General features: G+C 41.3%; 1 protein-coding gene across 23 annotated transcripts in view; it reads left to right on the forward strand.

Annotated features, from left to right (window-relative positions):
- Positions 1-22,115, forward strand: part of AFDN (afadin, adherens junction formation factor) — a 145,067-nt gene that overhangs the window by 120,813 nt on the left and 2,139 nt on the right. For 7 of the 23 annotated variants that reach the window (XM_063666839.1, XM_063666850.1, XM_063666844.1 and 4 more), the window contains 7 exons: positions 283-374; positions 724-909; positions 3,590-4,591; positions 6,856-6,891; positions 14,820-14,954; positions 18,101-18,620; positions 21,449-21,533. In XM_063666839.1, coding sequence (XP_063522909.1) covers positions 283-374; positions 724-909; positions 3,590-4,591; positions 6,856-6,891; positions 14,820-14,954; positions 18,101-18,620; positions 21,449-21,533 — 2,056 coding nt within the window. The remainder of the gene's footprint in view (positions 1-282; positions 375-723; positions 910-3,589; positions 4,592-6,855; positions 6,892-14,819; positions 14,955-18,100; positions 18,621-21,448; positions 21,534-22,115) is intronic. The other 16 variants (XM_054490388.2, XM_063666854.1, XM_054490383.2 and 13 more) reach the window with 8 other exon arrangements.

Here is a 22,115-nt window from a genome sequence, read left to right on the forward strand (position 1 = left end):
ACTTTCTGGCTTGTTACCAAAAATGTTTACCAGTCCCTGACCTTGATACACAGAGCTACAAAGGTTTTTTTGTAGCTCTGGGCTCTGATGATTTAAAAGATGGATGTGGATATGACAAGACCTGATTTCTCATCTGCCTTGATTCTTTTTTTTTTTTTTTTTGTCTCTATGCTAGATACTCACTAGCAGTATGAAGATGAATGAGGTCTTTAAGGAAATGTTATGTTATATATAGGTTGTTTATTTAATATTAAACTCTTTTTTCCCCCCTGACTTGAACAGATCAGCCTCCTAGTCCTGGAGGGAAAAGTGCATATGCCTCTGGAACAACAGCGAAGATAACATCTGTCTCTACTGGAAACCTCTGCACTGAGGTCTGATTGATTGATAAGCAAAAGGCTTCTACTGCATTTGCATACTTTGCATTTGTCCCTTTGGACATCTCAGTTATCTAGTACAATTTTTACTCTGAATTAGCATTGATTATAATTTCTAAATTTGCAGTGTTTTATCTTGATTTTTAATATACTAGTCAGGTAAATCAGTTTTAAATTAATAAGTCTGGGCAAAATGAAATGTTATTTATTCTCAGTATGGATCAAACACTTTTTAATGCAGTATTTAACATAAACTATTTTTTAATTTTTAAAACAGATCATTGAAAATCAAGTTAGTCTGTATGGTTGTAAAAAGCTCACTTTTTTTGTTCTTCACATTTTACAGGAACAGACTCCTCCGCCTAGACCTGAAGCCTACCCCATCCCCACTCAGACGTACACCAGAGAGTATTTTACCTTCCCAGCTTCCAAATCCCAGGATCGGATGGCTCCTCCTCAGAACCAGTGGCCAAATTATGAGGAAAAGCCACATGTGCACACAGACAGTAATCATTCCAGTATTGCAATTCAGGTTAGAAATCAAAGATTCCACACACTTTTCTCACCTCTCAAGGAGTAAACACTGAGTTCTGAGACACAATTAATATTTTCTATAGAACAGCATTGTTGGCCTTTTGTTTTTCCTTTAATGGTTTTGTGGTTAAGTTTGAGGAAAAAAGGAGACAGGATAGAATACTTAATAAGAAAAAGGATTATTTGTTCTCTGATGTTTGATTAACAAAATGTTAGGAATATAAGGCCTTACAATTTTTAAGACAAAGTTCACTGATTCTAGAAGTGAGAAATTAGAACTCCAGTGGTATATTTTGTACTGTATCAGGAGCTGTCCCTGCCTGTGGGAGCTCATGGTGTGGCAGGGAAATGAGACAGACACATTAGACACAGCATGGTCAGTGCTGTGGGAGAAGAGGCCCCAGCAGGGGATGGAGCTTCTCAGTCTTGGACGAGAACCTGGGCACAGCTGTATGCATGGAAGGGCCTTCCAGGAGGAGGGAAAGGCATAGAGATGTGTAGTAGTTCAGCAGGAACCCTGGGTAGAGGTGAAGGGGGTGGCAAGATCTAAGGCAGTGAAGACAGGCGGAGCCAGACAGAAGGGCTTGACGTGACAGCTAAGGAATTTTGATTTTTGTGCACATTAGTAGACGGGAGATGCCAATCTGAGTAGTTAAGCTGGGGAACGTTATCAAATGTGGTTTTCTTTTTAGAAAGATAACTGTTTGGTGAAAGACTGGGAGAAGAAATTAAAGGTATGCTTAAAAATAGTTACAGTCTAGGATCTGTAACAAATACATGCCCTGGATCGCAAATGCTCTAGGAATTCTGAAGATCAGCATTCTTAGAGTGGTTGGAAAAGACAAAATTCAGAGTTGAGATGGAAATTTGAGCTGAGCCTTGAAGAATGAGAACAGTAGGCAGTGGAGAGAGGATTGCACTGAGGAGATGGACGCTGTGATACAGATGAGGAGGAGCCTGTTTTCTGAGGGCTGAAAATGCTCCTCAGGCCACAGATGTTGGCCATCAGGAGATTTCTTCTTGGCCTTTTGTCTGGTGTGCTGGTCCATCCTGCTGTTTTCCTAGGTGGGCCTGATCACCCACAACGGCCCAGTCTTGGGAGTTTTGGACGTACTCTGTCACCAAAAGCTGGAGTTATCTGGGAGAAGGTGTCTTTCTCCAAATTTCTCCTTAAAAATTGAGTAATTTTGTGCCCTAGTCCTTCTAGTATCTTTTGTTAGAACGTAGGAGAATCTGCTTCCCATATGTCAAGACAACCCAATTTGTAGTGCATACATTGAATCCCATTTTTATGCACAGTATTTCTTGTTCTGTGGGGCTGGCATTACGTCTTCACATTTATAGTATACAGCTGCTACTTGTTTCTACCTCACTACATGGATAAACAGTACCTAGAGGAGAGAGTTGAGCAACTGAGAGGCAGGCCAGAGTGTGGAATGAAAAGATGGGGTTTAAGCGGGTAGGTGGAGAGTGCGAGCCAGCAGCCGGGGCCAGTGCAAAGTCTTAAGGGAGCAGAGAAGTGACTCAGGTCAGCCCTTACAGCAGCAGGGAGTGGCGATAGGCACAGTCTCTGTTTTTATGTGGTCCATAGATTTCATACCCCAGTAATGAGACACTTTCTGTGTACTAAGTAAAGCTCTAGCAAAATGTTGGGAGTAAATGTTCCATTTTTCTGTGAGACTACTGCTTTTTGAAGTGATACTTCATCTTTGTTGTTGGTTTGCTTTTTAAGGAAAAGGAAATAATTTGTTTTCCCGGTTTATATCTTTAATTTGTATTCATTAACAGGGCAGGAAAAAGATGCTTGATTCAGACCTCATAGTGATCATGTTTATCTGAGTAGACTCCTTTCATATGTGCCATTTCTCAGATTTTAGACTAGCCGTTTGGAAAAAGTGTACTCATTTATCTCTGTGTGTGTGTGTGTGTGTGTCATTTCTCTCTGTCTGTCACAGACACACACACACACACCCCTACCTTTGTGTTCAACACATTTGTAGCAATACATTTTGGACCTTTCTGGTATTGGAGCGGACGTATCTCAGATGTGTGGGACTTGTCCTTGCATTACTGTGCACAGCTCTGTCAGAGCCCAGAAAGCCAGTCCTTAGCTTGTATAATGCAGAAAGTCATGGATGGTTAAATGGTGAAGATTTAATAATTACTCGTAGTAGTAATTAGAGAAGTACCTGTTGTTGATTTTTACATATTATGAATAAACACACTCATTGCTTTGAAGTCCAAGTCGCATGTCTGGCTCTGCACTGGAGATGGTGCAGGGCGCCACAGGAGGGTGAGGATGAGGATGGGCACTGGCACTGAAGGGCCTCGATGCAGAGACAAAGTACAGCTTTTCCTTTTTTTTTAAATTTTAGTCAAGACAGAGACTATGTTACCCAAGCTGGTCTCGAACTCCTGGGCTCAAGCAATCCACCCACCTCAGCCTCCCAAAGTGCTGGGATTATAGGCGTGAGCCACCACGCTTGGCTGCTTTTCCTTCTTTACACAGATAAATGCACTGTTACTCCACGTTAGCCAATGAGCCTTGTAGGGCAGTCTCAGTCTCTTTCTGTACACTCATTTAACAGTTTTTCTTCTGTCCGAAGATAAAATGTTTGTGGATATTTGGTAATTTCTAGTAAATGGCTGAAATATAATAGTTCTTTTTCTTTTTCCAGCGTGTTACACGTTCCCAAGAAGAACTTCGAGAAGATAAAGCTTACCAACTTGAGCGGCATCGAATAGAGGCAGCTATGGACCGAAAGTCTGATAGTGATATGTGGATAAATCAGAGCTCCTCATTGGACTCCAGTACCTCTAGCCAAGAGCATCTGAACCATTCCTCTAAGTCGGTCACCCCTGCTTCCACACTGACCAAAAGTGGCCCTGGCCGTTGGAAAACACCAGCAGCCATACCGGCCACCCCTGTGGCCGTCTCCCAGCCAATCCGAACAGACCTGCCTCCGCCACCCCCGCCACCTCCCGCCCACTATGCCGGTGATTTCGATGGAATGTCCATGGATTTGCCTCTCCCGCCACCCCCTTCTGCCAACCAGATAGGGCTGCCGTCTGCGCAGGTGGCTGCTGCCGAACGGAAAAAGAGAGAAGAACATCAGCGTTGGTATGAGAAGGAGAAGGCCCGCCTGGAGGAGGAGCGGGAGAGGAAGCGGAGAGAGCAGGAGAGGAAGTTGGGCCAGATGCGCACTCAGTCCTTAAACCCTGCTCCGTTTTCTCCCTTGACCGCACAGCAGATGAAGCCCGAAAAGCCTTCCACACTCCAGCGGCCCCAGGAAACAGTCATTCGGGAGCTGCAGCCTCAGCAGCAGCCCCGCACGATCGAGCGCAGAGACTTGCAGTACATCACAGTCAGCAAAGAGGAGCTTTCCTCAGGGGACAGTCTGTCCCCCGACCCGTGGAAGCGGGACGCCAAGGAGAAGCTGGAGAAGCAGCAGCAGATGCACATCGTGGACATGCTGAGCAAGGAGATCCAGGAGCTCCAGAGCAAACCGGACCGCAGCGCCGAGGAGAGCGACCGGCTGCGCAAGCTCATGCTGGAGTGGCAGTTCCAGAAGAGACTCCAGGAGTCGAAGCAGAAGGACGAAGATGACGAGGAGGAGGAGGACGACGATGTGGACACCATGCTGATCATGCAGCGCCTGGAGGCTGAACGAAGAGCGAGGGTAAAGGGGGGAGTGCTTTGGCTGTGCCCATCTGTGGTCCCTATTTTAGCTTCTGCGTGTTTCCTATGGGGATAGCGAGGCCCCTGATCATGATAAGGATTAAAAGGGCCCCTACCTAGGCTTATACTGTTTTATTCTATGTGTTACTCTTGGCTGATGTCATAGAGAAATGAGTCAGGGCTGTTTAAGGCTAAATTTTTTAAGACATGGTTTGACAAGTATTAAATACAATTCAAATGAAACTTGATTGTTTTCATTACCAAACTCATAATTATCCTTTTCCTTAACACTTCCAGTTGAAAAAACAAGTATTTGTTAATGACCAGTAGTAATCTTGATCCAGGGTAGGCAAAATTTTTCTTCCAGGGCCAGATTGATGCGTTAGGCTTTGCAGGCCGTGGGGACTCTGGCAACCCCCAGCTCTGCTGTTGTAGCACAAAAGCAGCCACAGGCACAAGTAAACACATAGTTGTGTCTCTGTACCAATAAAACTTTATTTACAGAAACACAGGGCAGATCACTGGCTGGCCCCTGGTCTTGTCAGCATTTTGTGGTGATTAACAAAAGAAACTGTTCAGATCATTACATTTACAGTCATTACCAAAAATAGAATCTTCACAGTAGTTGTACTGTTGATGAAGCAAGCATTTGTTAAGGTAATAAACAATTATATTCCAATTGTAGCATAAAGATATTGAGAACTGATTTTATTCTTATTTCTCCATAGTATGAAAATGATTTTTGTTTTAAGTAAACTAACAAAAATATAAATTCGTTTAACACAATAAATTGTGATGCAGAAATTTTAGATAAAAGCAAGACTTTGTTACTCTATAAAGAGAACTGTTAAGAGGCATTTACTGCTATTAATTTGGGCATTTATTAATACTAATTTATAGAGAATGCTATTGACCATATTGTGTTCATGAGTTTTAGTGATTTTTTTTCTTTTTTAGACACAGTGCAATATTTTGAGAAAAGATGGCCAGAGCCATGTTCTTTTTATCTTTTGGATTCTGTTTCTAATTTCAACTGTTTTTTTATGCCGTTAATGGTAAAGCTCTACCAGGAGCTATTAGGTCAGACATTTTAATCTTTCTACCTCACAGTGAAATTTAACCTTAGATAATAATTTGTGAGTCCTTAGATCCTTAGAGCTCAGTAGTGTGATTCTTTTTCGATTTGCTCTGTGAATTTTTCCTGAAAAGTCTCTCTTACACATACTTCTTAATATATACATATCTCAGCCAAAATGTGTGTATATATAAAACTTTGCCCAAAATTCAGCTTGAATCCCCTTAGACACTTAAGTTTCTTAAATGAGGCCGAAGTGTGAATTATTACATTGTTTTACTACTATTTTTATTAGTATTCCTCAAGTCATCAGTAGTAAACTTCCTGATGAGTAGCTGTGTTTACTGTAAGCACTGTTTTATTTGAAAAACCAACCACTACATTAATAGCTATTTTACTTTAAAAGTAGCTTAAAAAATATAGTACTTTAAAAGTACTATGCATTCCCCTCCCCATCAGAGCTCTCCGAAAGGTGCTGGGCCTGCTGGTGCCAGGTGCATGCTCCTCTGCTCTGGCCATTGTCGCTCCTGGGTGCACTAAGATGGATTCATTAGGAACCTAAGGACGTTCACGGCCTTGTGTCGCCCACACCCGAAAAGACGAAAGGATGGCTTTTCCTTCACTGCATTTTCAGCTCTGAATATACAACTGTTGTGTATGGCAAATGAGTCAACAGTATCAGCGTTTCTTATTGTTATAACTGTATCCTGACAATAATGAAAAATTAGCCTTGTAGTATTTCTGTAAGTATCTTTTTCTGTGAGGACTAAAATTTTATTTAAAGGTCTCAGAGTTTTTCCAAATGGGTTAAAACACTGAATATTTCAAAGCCTTTTAGTATGAATTGTGATATTTGGAAAGTTTCTTATGAAAATTTAGTAAAAAATATTTGGTTTTTGCTTAGTAGTTCTGTTACAATTAGTATCTTAGTCTCCAAATAAGGGAAATTCTGCTATTTTTTATTTTCTATGTATCCTAATGATGAAACTCATTTAATACCATGTGGGCGTTTTTCTGTTTCTGAATACTAGAAGTTAGTCTGTAGTTCTTTATCTTTCTCATCAAGTTGTCGAAACACAGATGACGCATGATAGTGAGAAAATATGCCGATGGCAGATTACAGGTCTAAACCTAACTTTTTTTTCCACACTTCATCTTTCTTTTTTTTTTTCTTTCTCTGTTACCTGCAGCAGACTGCTATGCCAGCAATCTCTGTTCTAGATTTGGTATGTTCTTGTTTCTTTCCCTTTGGTCCTTTTTTCCTGTCTTGATTTTCTTTTTTTTCGGTGGTGGCTGTTTTATGTTTTCAGTAGATCCAGTTCCCTTAGGGGGGGCCTCCATCAGGAGGCGGAGTCCCTGACGCTTTAGAAGCATGCCTTTGAATGTTCCTAGATTTAGTTACTCTTTGCTTTTCTCCGTTAATTTTAAGTGTTACTGTTTGTTTATGGTTTTGACCTTTTCTCAGTTTCAGTCATAAATTGATTCCGTGTATTCTTACGTAGTCATAAATACATGAGCAAACGAAATAAATTTTGTAATGAGTAATCTATTTGATTTTTTTCACATTAGACATAGATTTTAAATATTCAGTTGTTATAAACTCAGCTGAAAGGGTATTGACATTATTTGCCAGTTAAGATATAACTGTCTATTGGTAGAGTAAGAGATTTCCAGTGAACATGTATTCTATGTTTTCTTTAATAATATAACATGGATTTTAATTCAGTTTATCAGCCATGCCAATTTATCAGTCTGCTGAAAATACTTGAGGTTCATGGTCTGTTGTAAATTCAAAGTGTTCATTGTCATATTGGGGAAGTTTGGCTCATCGTTTAGGGCCCATTATGCTTGCATATGGTATCTTTATCACCTGCTAGACAACTATACTCTGATATATTTATATAAACTTGAAGACAAATTCTAGTCAACTTATAAAGACAAAAGCCAATATCAGACGGTACATTTAAAACCTGTGAATCAAGGTTTGATTTTAATGGCCTTTTCACCAAATAATAGTCCCCTTTTCCTTTTCCCCCCTCAGTTTAACACAGTGGCAATAACACCTTAGAGAGGAACCTTTCTTACAAACACCTCCCCTCCTTGGTGATTGGAAGGCATATTTTCTGAGCTTTGCATTTTTTTTTTACATGAAACAAAGATTTAAAAGTGTAAATTTTTCTCCCTACTTCTTTGTGTGTTTTGGTGTACATAAGTGTAGCTGGAAGATATTGATCAGAGTCACCTTAGTGTGAGATATTCATTCAGCAAATACTTGCTCAGCATCCATGACACGGTGGGCACTGACCTGAGGCATTGAAGATACCAGCCAGCTCTCAGGCCCAAAGAGAGTTTCTTATACTATGAAGAATTCTGTGACACATGAACAGTAAAATAATGCTTGCAATAAGGTTTTTCTTCCATAGAAATAATTCAGAGAGTTTCTTTCTTTAAAAGATAATTATTTTGAGTATTAATATTGACCTTAACCACATGTTTCTGAGCATTTCTTAGCCCAGTTCCCCAGTACATATTATTAACAGTACCTCATTATTTATAAAATTCTTGGGTGGGCACAGTGGTTCATGCCTGTAATCCCAGCACTTTGGGAGGCCGAGGCAGGTGAGTCACCTGAGGCCAGGAGTTCAAGACCAGCCTGACCAACATGGCGAAACCTCATCTCTACTAAAAATACAAAAATTAGCTGGGCACAGTGGCGGGCACCTGTAATCCCAGCTACTCAGGAGGCTGAGGTATGACGCTTGCTTGAACCCAGGAGGTGGAGGTTGCAGTGACCAGAGATTGCACCACTGCACTCCAGCCTGGGGGACAGAGCGAGACTTTGGCTCAAAAAAAAAAAAAACTATAGAATTATTTTTATGTAAGAATTGGCAGGTTACCCTAGGAGACCCTCATCTCTGAAGATATTAGCCTTCTCCTTAATAAGGATAAGGGCAAATATGTGACTATATAGGGAGCGACACTACCCAGTATGGTTCTTAATTCAGGTAGGTAATTAGATAAATGAGGCAGTTCTTTTCCTGTTTGGAAGCAGCTGAGTTTCATAAAGTTGGGAGGCTGCCTGCACTGGTTTCTGTTCTTTCCTCTGGTCTTTGTGACCCATCACCACTGTCAGTCCAGGGCCTACCTTCTCCATCCTCTGTGCTCACTTGCGACCTGAGACGGTAGCACCACTTTGATGCCAGCAATGTCCTCATTTGATTTCTAGTCCGAACTTCTCGCACACTAAAGACTCAGATATCCACCTGCCCATGTAACATCTCCACATGGAGTCAAGTAAGACTTCTGCAATGCAGCATGCTCAAAGTGAAATCTTTGTCTCCTTCACTCACCTTGCACTGCTTATCATTCTGCCTTCAGCCTTCCCCATTTCAGCTGATGCTTCGAGTTGCTCAGGCAAGAAACCTCAGTCATGCATGACCCGCTTTTTTTTCTGTTCAGAAACTCTACTGGCTTGACCTCCTCACAACCTGACCAACCTCTGTGCCCCTGTGACCAGAATCTCTCTCCTTTCCTGCCTGGGTCACTGCGAGAGACTGGCAGGACCCCTCGGTACTGCCCCCCAGTCCCTTCACAGGACAGCCTTGACATAGCATACAGCAGTCCCATGAGAATGTCCTCACAGCCCTCCTAAGTCTCTCCCTTCACATAGACAGGCAGTCCAAGTTAGCTCGGGTCTCATCTCCTCTTCACACCCTTGCCCACTGGCCCTCCAGCCTGCCTGCCTGCCTTCTAGTGAACCTCCACATGCTGGGCCGTCGGGAGGGTCCTTGCCCGTCTCCATGGCTGACCCTCTTGGCACATGCAGATGTCTCTCAGATGCCACCTTTCCGGGGGGGCCCACCTGCCCCCACTGCTTCATATTAGGGGGGCCCACCTGCCCATGCTACTTTGTATCAGGGGCCCACTGGCCTCACTGTGTCCTGTGTGTTTCTCTGTGGACATGCTATACACATTACTCACCATTAGGCATGTTTGTCTCTTCTGTGTAGTGCCACCTCCATGGGAACAGGGACCTTTGTCCAAATTTCTAGAAGAGTTCTGGAGTGTGGTAGGCAGTCGAGTGAGTGGGATCAGATTCCAGGCCAAGGTCCCAAGCTCTCGAAGGTATGTGACCTTCCTGACAGCATCTCAAGAGTAAAGCTGTTACTAGGTTGTCTCCTATTTTAATGACTGAGATGGTGTGTAAGTCATGTTCAAACCAAAGTCTGACTTGCTGGAGGGATCTCCTTCAGCACTAGATTATGATGAAGCCCATTGTGTCTTTAGGGCTTTTCCTTTATATCCCATGGGCAAATCCGGGACACCTGGAATTCGTCAGAATGTCTGCTTTCTCCGGCAGAGTACTCTGTCCTAGCCTTGGAACCTGTCTCTAACTTGAATAGCCGGTCAGTTAGGACCATGGAGGTGGCCGTGACTGCGGCTGCAGCTTTGCCTGGCTACAGCCTCGAGAAGTAGCTAGTCCTTCCACCTGATGACAAGGTGTGTGACTCGTGCCTTCATTGCTCCGGGTTGCCACATAACTGCATATATTCCTCTCATTTCCTTATGACAAACATGTTCTGTGGCAGAGCACAAGGGCCTAAGCTAGCATGGAAGAGATTGACCCAGTATCACACAGAGCAGGTGAGAGCCAGGGTCCCCAAACCCACCATGGGAGAGACTTGGCCAGTACCTGTTGAACATTCCTAATCTGAAAATCCAGAATCCAAAATCCAAAACTCTGAGCACTGACATTATGCCACAAGTAGAAAATTCCACACCTGACCTCAGTGACAGGTTGTAGTCAAAGCTTCGTTTTATGTCCAAAATTATTTCAAATATTATATAAAATTACCTTTAGGCTATATATATATATATATATATATATATATATATATATAAAGTGTATATGACACAGAAATCAGTTCATATTTAGACTTGGGTCCTGTTTCCAGGATATCTCATTACGTGTATGCAAATAGTCCAAAAATAAAAAATCCACAATTTGAAACACTTCTGGTTCCAAGCATTTTGGATGAGGGACACTCTGCTTTGTATCACGTGGATCAAGTGAGAGTCAAGGTTTTAACAAGAACTTTCTGAATTCATATTAACTGCTCTTTCTAGGACACAAAAATGCCTCTTTTTGTAACACTGTAGTGGCAGGAACCATTTTCTCGAAATTTACTTGGTTTGACAAATCTCTCAGTGGCTAAGCTTAGGTTTGTCTTGTGAACACGTTTTAATGGGTCATCTGCTGACTCAGAAAACAAGAGAACTCACAGGAGAAATTCCCCCCGTTGGGGTAATACCAGTGAAAAGATGTTTTCAAAGAGTTCAGTGGTTCTGCTTTCTTTATGTGAAAGCCCAAGCTAGGTCTTCCCTCCTCCTCCGCTTTCTTGTTTTTGTTCGTTTGCTTGTTTTTGCATGGAACTGTAGAAATTGGGCATGCCCCTCTTGAGCATCCCAGGTATAGAAGGGGTTGAATTAAAAGCCTTATAAAAATTTCAAGCAGGAATTAGTAGGAAGCCTAATTTCAGAATTGTTTCTTCAGAGAAATCTATCTGTGGGAAGTCAGACTGTATTTTGTCTATTCAAATTGGAGTGCCTCTAGAATGAAAATGGGCCCTGCCCAGAATATCAAAGCCACAGTGTAGTCACAGTGCATCTTCAGGAAGGCTCGGTTTTACTCAAAGAATTAGGAGAAGAAATATGTTCATATTAAAACCAACACGTATATATTACAGAATGGAATACAAAGTTTGTATGATTGCATAAAACAGTTGCCCTAAAAGAACTTCAAGTTTCTGTTGTAGGCCACTTTGAGCCACACTGTCTTACTTGGGGATTACACTGTTAAGTCTCTGCCACAAGGGCGTTTCACCAGCTAAGCTCTAGATCTTACAACTTCTAATAAAATGGTCATTTTAGTTAAATCTGGAAAAAGTGTGTGGGCTGTGCTACAGGAAGGGAGCTAGCACTTACTGAGGACCAGGTGCTGCAGTGGATGGTTTTTCCTGCATCATTTAATACATTCTACCACTGTGAGAGAGGACTTCACTTTCCTAATGAGGAAATCGGTCCCTAAGACATAGAGTAGGCTTTTGCTTGGTCTAAAAACCAGGTGTTAAGTCACTTAGCAAAGGCACTCCGATTCAGTCATTAATTTGTAATAAATGATCTAATCAGGAGTTTTCTTCATGTTTTTGTCCTTGAAATTTTTTTAGGGTGGACATTTTTAAAGGGAGGGAGCATACGCAGAAAAAGTCTGTAGAGAAAAAGGCTTTTTAAGGGCTTTAACTGAGTTGTGTTTTCAGTAATTTGTCAAAAAGTAAAGGGTATTATGACCCCATTTTATGTTCAGATACCAGTTTCATTTTCATGTTACAAAATTATAAACGCACAGATCTCAACATATACACATATATATATATATATATATGTATATATAACCTGAAAGTACCTGTTTTGGGGAATGTGGACTACCCATATAGCAGAACCTTGGTTCAAGTTTGCTACATACTGGCTTTCAAATCCCAGTGTAGTTCTCGATGTAGAATGACTTTCAGTCTGCATGTTCTTGATTCATGGGGTAATAGTTATTTTTTCATCTATTCTGCTCTCTCCTCAAAGATCACTTCCTGCAAGGCTGTTTTGGTAGCATGTAACTTTTCATTCTTTTAATCAAAGTGCTAATCTAATAGGCAGTTTGCCACTGGATTGCTGGGTGATTAAATTTGTAATTTAAGTTAAAATATCCTTTAACTATTACTGAATGTAAGTAACCCATACAATTCAGTGTACTGTTTTAAGCTATTATTTTGAGTAAATTAAGAGATTTCTCGTTTTTCTCATTAATGCTTTGTGAATGGTGGGAGTAAAGCAACATAGCTTTGAAGAACAAAACAATTTATGTTTTGGAGATGGAAATACTTGAGTTAGCCAGAGTGGAAAGAAACTGCCTTGATTACACTGGTGTTGGTTAATTTGCCTTCCTTTACGAATAGTAACTAATGAGCTGAACACGAGGAGACGCTCCTTGCTTACTGCATTCCAGATTTAGAAGAATAGAGGTTTTTAAGAAGAAAATGCCTGTTTATAGATTTATAAAAAATTATGAAAATGATAATTGTTCTGCTTTCTTAAAATATACTTCTATTTAAAAAAACTTAATTGGCTCTATCATTGTGTAACACTTTCTTGCTCAGCACTTATTTTTAATTAGGGCTAGAAAATATTAACATAAATTAGTTTGTGCTTTGTGGGATAAGGAAAAGACCCATGTTGCATTAATGCAATTTTATATTCTACCCTAAATTACTTTTCTGTAGAATATTTAATATTCTCACTTGCTTTATTTTGCTATTTTTGTTTGGCGCTGTTTCTCCTAGTTCTCCTAGTTTTTCCTGACCCCTGAAATCCTTGCTGAACGTTTCCATCCTTTGCACTGGCCCCTCGTGCAGGAAGCCTGCGGGGAGCTGTGGCTGGTTCTGTCAACTCATGGGCAAGGCATCACCGACGGCTTCCTTGTGGGTTCTTAGTGGCATCTACTCCTGCTATAAGCCCCCTAAAAGCCAGTCATCCTAACATCTCTCTGGGGTATGGATAGGTTGTCCTAAAGAGACAGTTCAATTATTTGTCTCTTTGAGAAGGCAATTTTAATTTTTTTCTAAGATGTTTTATTATTGTTTATTGACATGAAAAAGCCTAATAACACAGGTTAATTTATTCTTTCTCACCAGATACAGTGTTTTCACAGAAGTCAAGGGAGAGTGAAGTTGATTTTTATTAAAAAAAAAACAAAATACAAAATCAATTCAAATTCCAGCAGTTAACATTGTTATATTTCTGCTACAAACAATTTATAGACAAACTGGTAATTCTGTAGAAATTGAAACACATAGGAATTTTATGTAAGGGATTCCTGCAGTGGTTAGAGATTGAACTAGATGGCTTTAAGTTTCATTTTAATCCTATAAATATTGATTACTTCTTCACGATGTATGATAATGCAGCTGTGGGTATTCCTGTAGCACAGGTCTATACCAGATAAGAAGTAAATGGAGAACATAATTTTCAAAGTTACCATTATCTTAGACTAGAATAACAGAAAAGCTGTGTGTATCCAAGACCAAAAGGGAGAGTCTTTCTGTTCTGCACTGCTTGTTAATCCAGGGTTCCTCTTTAAAAAAGGTATTTTCAACCTGTAGTGCATAGAGATGTGAGCAGAAGGATAAAGGAGCTAAAAATTGAAAAGAAGAGACTTAGGTATTTGAAGGACATCCTTAAGTATTTGAATGACATGAAGGAAAGGTATCTTTTTGTGTTGTTTCAAAAAGGCAGAACTGGAATAACCAAAAAGAGAAAAACAATCAGGTAATGAATTGTTAACATAAGAACTTCTTGACTAGTGTTACCTGAGAACAGAATGGATTGTATTGACTGAGAGGTCAATATTAGGTCCAGACAGAAGAGAGCTGAGATAGGGCTCCTTCCCATCTCAGGTTCAGAGTCCATGGTGCAGAGTGTAGGGTACTCCTGAGTTGGGAGGGAATTCTTGAAGTCCAGGGTGGGATCTGGAGGGAGCTGATGGTAAAGGGCAGAGGAGAGAGAGTGGCAGGCCTTGGTCCCTGGGAAAGATGGACGACTGCCCGGCCCACTGGATTCACATATGCTGCTTCTGTCCCACCTATGCAGAGGCGAGTGGGGGCCTCCCTCTTCTACAAGACATTCATAGTGGAAATTAAAAAGGGAGAGGAAAGGAGGTGTTTAAGTGTGTTCTGCAGGTCCATCAAGTGGGGCCTGTTTGAGCCTGTTAATTTACATGAATGGGTTAACTAAATTTGTTCCAGTAAAAGAATTGTGCTTGTTGAATGTGTGAATGTAGATGATAAATTCCATCTTATAGCCATGATTAATGGAGGAATAACTCTGGGATTTGTGGCAGCCGTTTTTAGGTAATTTATTTTAAAATTGTAGCGCTAAAAAAATGTAAAAAGTTTTATCTTCCAACAGTGATTTTAACCTGGTATTTTGTATTTAACTTTCTGTGTGTGTGTATGTGTATATGTGTGTCTACTTGTCTTAATGTGTGCATTTTATGTCTTGTGCTGGTGGAGTTTGTGGAGGGAGATTAATGTCAGCCTGTTGTTAGTTGCAGGACGAGGAGCGGAGGCGGCAGCAGCAGTTAGAAGAGATGCGCAAGCGGGAAGCGGAAGACCGAGCGAGGCAAGAGGAAGAGCGCCGGCGGCAGGAGGAGGAGCGAACAAAACGAGACGCTGAAGAAAAGGTTATGGTCCTCTAAGGGCAGCTAGAATTTTACCAAGTTAGCCTGAACGTAATCGATTGGCTGGGGCAGAGCGGGCTGAAAGTTCTGTGTGTCTTAAGCACAAGGCAGAGCAGGGCCTGGCTCCCCCAGCTTTGTGATTGGACCAGCAACTTTACCCCATCTGGCCCACCTACCTCTCTTCTGGACTGTCTCCAGATCCCCTTATCTGCCAAGTTTTGTCTCCCTCAAACTTCTGAACTCTTGGGTGTGTGTAGCAGTGAGCCTCTTTGCAAAGGGTTCGTTTCCTCGGGCACTCATCTTTACTGGACGTGGCCCAGCTTGTCATTGTGAAGGTGACATTTGTTCAGTGATTGCTTAAATGGCATATGGACGGTGGGAAGCAGTAGGAGCGTAGTAAGACAGTTGGCTGCCATTCAGCATTTCAAATAGATGGTTCATTCAAACCACTCACTTCTGGTTGATGGTAAAGAGAGCAGATGGCTTAGAAAACATGATACAGGAAAATTTAGTATGTAATCCAGTAAATATCCTAAGTTATTTATTTTCATGTGTGTGTGTGTTTTTAAGTCAAGTAACCCTTTTAATTGAAATTTTAAAATGACAGCGAATTTTGACATTCTGAGAAATGGGGATTTTGAGATGTTTCTCTCCATATCTCCCTTTGTGCTGTGTGTGTGGCCGACGCCCTCTGGATGAAGAGGCTGTAGCCATTGAGCTCCCTGTGGGGGCCTGTTTCATCCTGAGGGGACTGCGTGTTGCTCTGTGTGGTTTGAGAGAAGCTGCTCTTCTCTGTTACTTCCCTTCTATGAAGGTAGAAGCTTTCAGTGTTACAACTTCTGATGGCGGAAAATTTAGTTTTTATTGATAATTTCTTCTTTGATAGTCTAGTGAACTATATTAATAGAACAGTGTACTGTTCACAGAAAAGAACTTGTAGAGAGTTTTTTGTAATGATATGATCTATTAGGATACAGAACAATCTAAGAGTAAGCTTGATAGAGACATGATGTGACTTCACTTAAATGGAGTAGAGTGAATAATGTAAGGACACTCACCTCTGTTGAAATTGGTGATTTCTGCATTTTGTAGACCTTTGCCCTCTAAGTTTATCATCATATTATCTGTTGAATCTGAATAGCATTTGAAGTCCTCTCAAAGAGTTTGAGCTTTCAGAATTAGGTTCCCCTGTGAGTCTTTCACTTGTGTAATGGTAAGTCAACATTGATGATCTTTCTAAGGAAATCAGATTTCCAAAATGCTGAGCCGCTTGATGTCTAAGTGTTGATGGTGTTTGCTGTTGCTTTGCTGTTCCATGAAAGCGCTCCCTGGCTGCTCGGAGGGCTGTGCTTTTCCAGGTCAGTGCCAGCTTGGCTGTCCCAGGCCCTGCACAGTGCCCATTGCTATAGCTGGGCCCAGTCCTGGCCACGCCGGAGCCTCGGCGGGGGCAGCACATGCAGAGAGGACCAGGCCATGTTTTTCCTATGCTGAGAAACTCGGGTTATTTAATTTTTCCAATGTGTTTTCATAACTCATGATTATGTCAAATACACTTGTGTTAGTAACTGCTTCTATAATTAAGTGGTCACTGTAAAAAGGCGAATAACCTATTTTTATATCAGAATGTCCAAAACTCATGGGTTTGCTTTGTTATAGAAAAATGTGCCATTCATTTGTTGGGTTAGAATAAAGTCGTCTTGTAATTGTATCTGCTCTTGGTATAACTAAAAGAGGATGTTTTGATTTCTCCCTAAAATGTTACCAAGCAACTGTTCTTCATGTTAATACTAAGATTCTTGATAGTTCCATTTAAAAGCCACAAGAAGTCATTCTGGTTTATTCCTCACTCCAAGGGAACACTTACTTTGTGTAGACAAGAAGATGAGAGTCTTTCCTTCAGGATTTCTAAACATAGAGCAAGAAGATTCAATGAGAAATTGGGCTCAGGGCAGTAATTGGGGCTGGCATTTATTCTTAAGAGTTTTCTCCCTCAAATGTGAAGGAGTGACATTGCGTATTTACTCTGTGTGTGTGTGTGTGTGTGTGTCTGTGTGTGTGTGTAGCTCTAGAGGGAGTAGGGAGAAAATACAGGATGAAATTGAAAATAGGGACTAACAGCTTTTCACTGAATGCCAGCAAGGTCTCTAAAATTAGTTTTCTTTGGTTGAACGAATTTACGATTCATTGTACTTCATTTCACAGCATTAAACATTTACTCGAGGCAGTTTATTCTGTTTGCTCTTTCATCCCCCTTCTTATTTACTTTTTTCTTGTGCTCTAAAACTTTTGTCAATCTTTAACAAAACTGTGCTGTTACCTTTTTTAATGTTAAAAGAATTTTAACACTGTCAACTGTAGTTTGTGCAGATGTATGTCAGAAAAAAATGTACAGTATGTGTCAAAATATATTTGAATATCTTGTTGCTGTTAATTCCTGGCTCTCTAATTTTCTGTCTGTTAGGGAGTTTATTAAGATTTGAAATACAAGTTAAGAACTATGGAAAGCATATTTGTTAGATTGTTACTTTGGGAGAATGAGTGTTTTTTTTTTTTTTTTCATTTCTGGTTTCCTGTTAATCTCCTTCCTGATAACCGGAAGTAAACAGGATGGTTCACTCACGTCCTCCTTGTCCAGGAAGGACTGCTCTTCTGCATTCGTGGGGGCTCAGTGAAAAAGAGTGCAAGTTTGCCTTTTGGAAAGTGCTGGCCGTAGAAAGCCAGTGACAGCCTATTTTTAGTTTTGCATTATCTTTAAACACGGCAGTAACAGGTAAGTTAATATCCTGCCAAAATCAGAAGAGGAGAGAGAGAAGGAAGTAACAGGAGCGTGGAGGAAGGAAAGAAGGAAAGCAGAGGAGAATTCAGTCCACTGGGATAATGGAAAGGCCTAAGTGACTGGGAAGCAGGAGGCTGAGAATCCATTCTGTGCTTTTGAGCAGTTTTCTGTCAAATAATCCAGAATAGTTATTAATGTACTTGTAAGTCTAGGGAGAAGACTGGATTGACCTGCTGCTTGTGTTATATAGTAATTTAACTATTAAACTTTGACGCCAGTGTGATGATGAGGATTGTTCCCTTTGAAGGCCCAGTGGGTCGGCTGTTCCCTTCTCACCTCTGACCTTTGCACTCTTGTCTATTCCCGCCCACAGAGGCGACAGGAAGAAGGGTATTACAGCCGCCTGGAAGCTGAGAGGCGCAGACAGCACGACGAGGCGGCGCGCAGGTTGCTGGAGCCCGAGGCGCCTGGTCTGTGCCGCCCTCCGCTTCCCCGGGACTACGAGCCCCCGTCCCCGTCCCCCGCGCCCGGCGCCCCTCCTCCCCCGCCTCAGCGAAACGCCTCCTACCTCAAAACACAGGTCCTCTCCCCCGACTCGCTGTTCACTGCCAAGTTTGTTGCATACAATGAGGAGGAGGAGGAGGAGGACTGCAGCCTAGCAGGTCAGGATAAGTACTCCAGCACAAGAAAGTCTCATGGGGACCTTCTTCCTGCCCCTCTTAAACCACGGCCACCCCCCTGCCAGCCACGCCCGGCCTCCGATGGCATCTTTCTCTCCAACTCATTCCAGCTACCCTCAGCCAAAGCCAACAGTACTGCTCACAAAAAAGGCCAGCCCTCGCCCCCTCCAAAAAAATCCAGCTCCTACCATCCCAGCCACTGCAAAGGTAGAGGTAAAAGAGTGACAAATCAGCTCTCTTTGTCTTAATGATTGGAACCTCAGCATCTCTCTGCATACTTGCCCTTGTAGTATGGTCCATGGCGATCGTACTTGCCTTGGAATTTGGATGTCATGTGATCACTGGTCTCAGCATGGTGATCCTCCTCTGCCTCTGATTGTGATGTTCTGTGCTAATACTCTTTGGTAGATATCTTAGTACTCCGATTTCTTTTTACACTTTAAAAAGTTCCATTTCTTTGATCAGCTGACAATCAGTCCTTCTCTGTTGTTCCCGAATCACTTGAAGTACTGTTGGTCTTGGCTTTCATTTTCTATCTCTACAAATGATCTTATATTTGTTTGAACAAGTGCCTTTTCACACATTGTAGTGTCTCTAAAGACAAAGTGTTATAATTACATTATAAGTTTCCATTATTTAATGTTGGTAGAACTTTCTGTTCTGGATTAAGTAGCCTGTGGAATAAATCACGTGCTGTCATGGTGGTTTGGTTGGTGTGGCGGGAGCATCTGCTAAGCTGGTTAACTGTTGGCTTCATGACCTCCGTGCAGGCTGCCTCACGCCAGGGTCCAGAGACCCCAGTTACAGTGAAATTCCTCCCATCCCCTTTTCCTCTAACTGGCTTCACTCCTTCCTGTTACTTGCACTCTTAGCACCTAGTAACACCAGCAGCCAGACCTTAGCAGGCGTGCAGCTGCCATTAGGGAAACCCCTTACACTGACTGTAGAGCAGGACAGTTCTGCAGGGGACAGGGCCTCGAGGCTGTCACAGGCATGGGTTCGGTAGTCAGTGTTTTCAAGACAGCATGTTTAAAATATAGCTGAATTCATAAGGATTCAGATTTCACACTAATATTACCTTAAATGAAACTGGAATTCTGGTACTAAATATCTTCAAATACAGGAGTATTACTTTTAATGAGTGTATGAGAGTCTTCTAAATCCTGCATCATTCTGCATAAGCAATGCATGGGACTCGACAATTCTGAAATTGTTGAATATTCTAAGCCTCAGTGTAACTGTCACCCTTGCCAGAATTCTGTTTCCCCACCCCCGGATCAGAGCTTTGATCTACTTTGAAGGTTAATATATAATAATATTTAGGTTGAGTCACTTCGGAAGCCAGGATTAAATCATTTTATGAAATATCTGTTGTAAATATCTATAGTTTGGTACCTTTTAGAGAAATTTACAGAATAATAGTAAATTTTGAAGCAGGATGCCATCAGTCTCATTGTATTGAATTTTATAAGCTGAACTTCAGATATTTTATGTGTCATGACAGAGATGTGAGGTTTGGTAGCCAAGTATTATAGTGAGGTGTCACTACTCACCATCTTGGCTCTCAGTCCTACCACTAACCCTTATTTTACTGCACACGTGAAGTACCTCACAGGACCAGGTCGTAGCCGATATCTGATGGCTCCGCCTCTTTGAAGACTTCTTCGTAATGTACAGAGCCGTCTGCACCGTGTGCAGAGCGCATTCTGACCTTGTGTCCTCCTCATTTCACTAGCATGGTCTCATTCCTTGCTCAGCTCTGTTTCTGTCGCGAGCACTCTGGTAAAGCATGCTTCTGCAGATGGACTGGGCTTCTTCCACTGGGCAGTGAGAGGAGCAGCATTAGGATATGAATGAGTAATACCAGATTTGAACATAGCACTATATGAAAGATTCATCACTAAAGGTTTTTGAAAATGATCTGTGATTTGGAGTATTCATAGAGAGTCAGCTGAAGGTATTTGATACTCTAAAAGTTCTGAAAATTTTGAAGAATTAATTTTACCAGTGGAAAAAGCCAGTATTGTTCTTAAAACAAAGCTCAAAAGATATAATACAATGTTTTTAAAACTAAGCAAGATAAAAAATTTGGAACTAAAATTGAAAAAAAAGTCTCCATGCGGTAATTTATCTAAAGGCCGGCTATAGATTGTCATAAGGTAGAGATGTGTTTCTGCTGAATCTTTTGAGTCTTTGCTGAGGATGGCGCCCTCTGCAGGGTAGTGGGAAACCTGAGTGAAGGTGCAGTGCAGAGAGGCGCCTTCAAAAGGCAGCTGTGTCCCGTCTGCAGCACATCAGATGAGTTCTGCACAGCAGGTCCTTTTGTAGAAGAGGAGAAACAAAAATGTATTTTTGTGCAAGTTGTTTGAAAAAGAATTTTAATGTGAAAATATTGTACTACTTTTGTGGCCTGTTTAATCCAATATTCATTGCTGTCAGTATTTGCTAAACAGTTTGAGCATTTATTATGGCAGCCCGTATTACACTGTCAGATTTTTCCAGTGTGAATTTTTCTAATGCTACAATTAATAGAAATACATTAACACTGATTTACTGCATTATGATTTTAACAATATGACATTGATTGTTACTTGGATACACTTAGTGACATTATTACTTGGATGACATATTACTTGGATACATTTAAAACTTTGTATCTGCATCACATCTTTTGATCCTCAACAATCCACTGAAGCCTGTAGGAACAGGGCAAATGTTGCCGATGGGTTGAAGTTACACTCACCCAGAGTTGCTCTGCCGGTCAGAGGCAGAGCTGGGCCAATGGGCAGTATTCCTCTCTAATAACGAAGGGCGTCAGGTCAATATTTTAGCACCTTTTGAGAGTAGTAATTGGATTACTCAGGCCACCAACAGGGATGAATTTCAAATTGATGAAACTTTGATACAATATGAAGGGTCTTTTACCTTCCTACTTATTCAGTAAAGGTATTTTTTTATTCTCTGAGCACTGCATCTTTATCATGAGTAAAGCTTAGAAATAATCAGGTACTTTAACTTGTACTGTTTCTTTCGTGGAAAAGGACCAAACTCTTACCCAGGATCTACTGGAGCAGCTGTTGGAGCCCATGACGCCTATCGGGATGCAAAAGAGAAGCGCTCTAAAAGGTATGGACGGTTGCACTAGACGAGGAACTTCATCTGTACCTGATGAGCCCTTTGAAAACTCTTCACGGCACTTTTAAGTTATGTAAACAGACTTCATGGCTTCACTCTATGACCTCACCTGGATTTTAGTTAGAAATGCTCTTGCCTCAAGTGTTCTTAAAACATTGAATTTGAACTAACCAGAAAAATCATCAGTACCATTCTATAACTTACTATTAAATTTGGCATATTTATAGATGCCTCTCAGGTACATGTAAGATTCCTTAAAATGCTTTATTTTAAAACTGTACTCATCAGGTTACACTTGTTTAACTGGTAAGAATTGCCTGCTTGCTAAAATCTAACTTACAAGTTTTTCGAGAGTTGACTATGACTGGGGAAAGTTAATGCTTTAGCCAAGAGAACACGTTGCCCTTTTTTTCTAGATGGGTTTAAATACAGCCTCTGTGATTTCAATTATAGGAAAGGTTATAGCACAATTTAACAAAGAATGAGTGAAAATTTTAATCGCCCATTATGCAAACGTATGTAATTGTTGACAGGTTGTTTCTAGTTTGTCCAGTAATCTTTGATATTGCCCTC

Source organism: Pongo pygmaeus, chromosome 5 (genome assembly GCF_028885625.2).
Source record: "Pongo pygmaeus isolate AG05252 chromosome 5, NHGRI_mPonPyg2-v2.0_pri, whole genome shotgun sequence".
In the NCBI taxonomy this organism is placed as follows: Eukaryota; Metazoa; Chordata; class Mammalia; order Primates; family Hominidae; genus Pongo; species Pongo pygmaeus.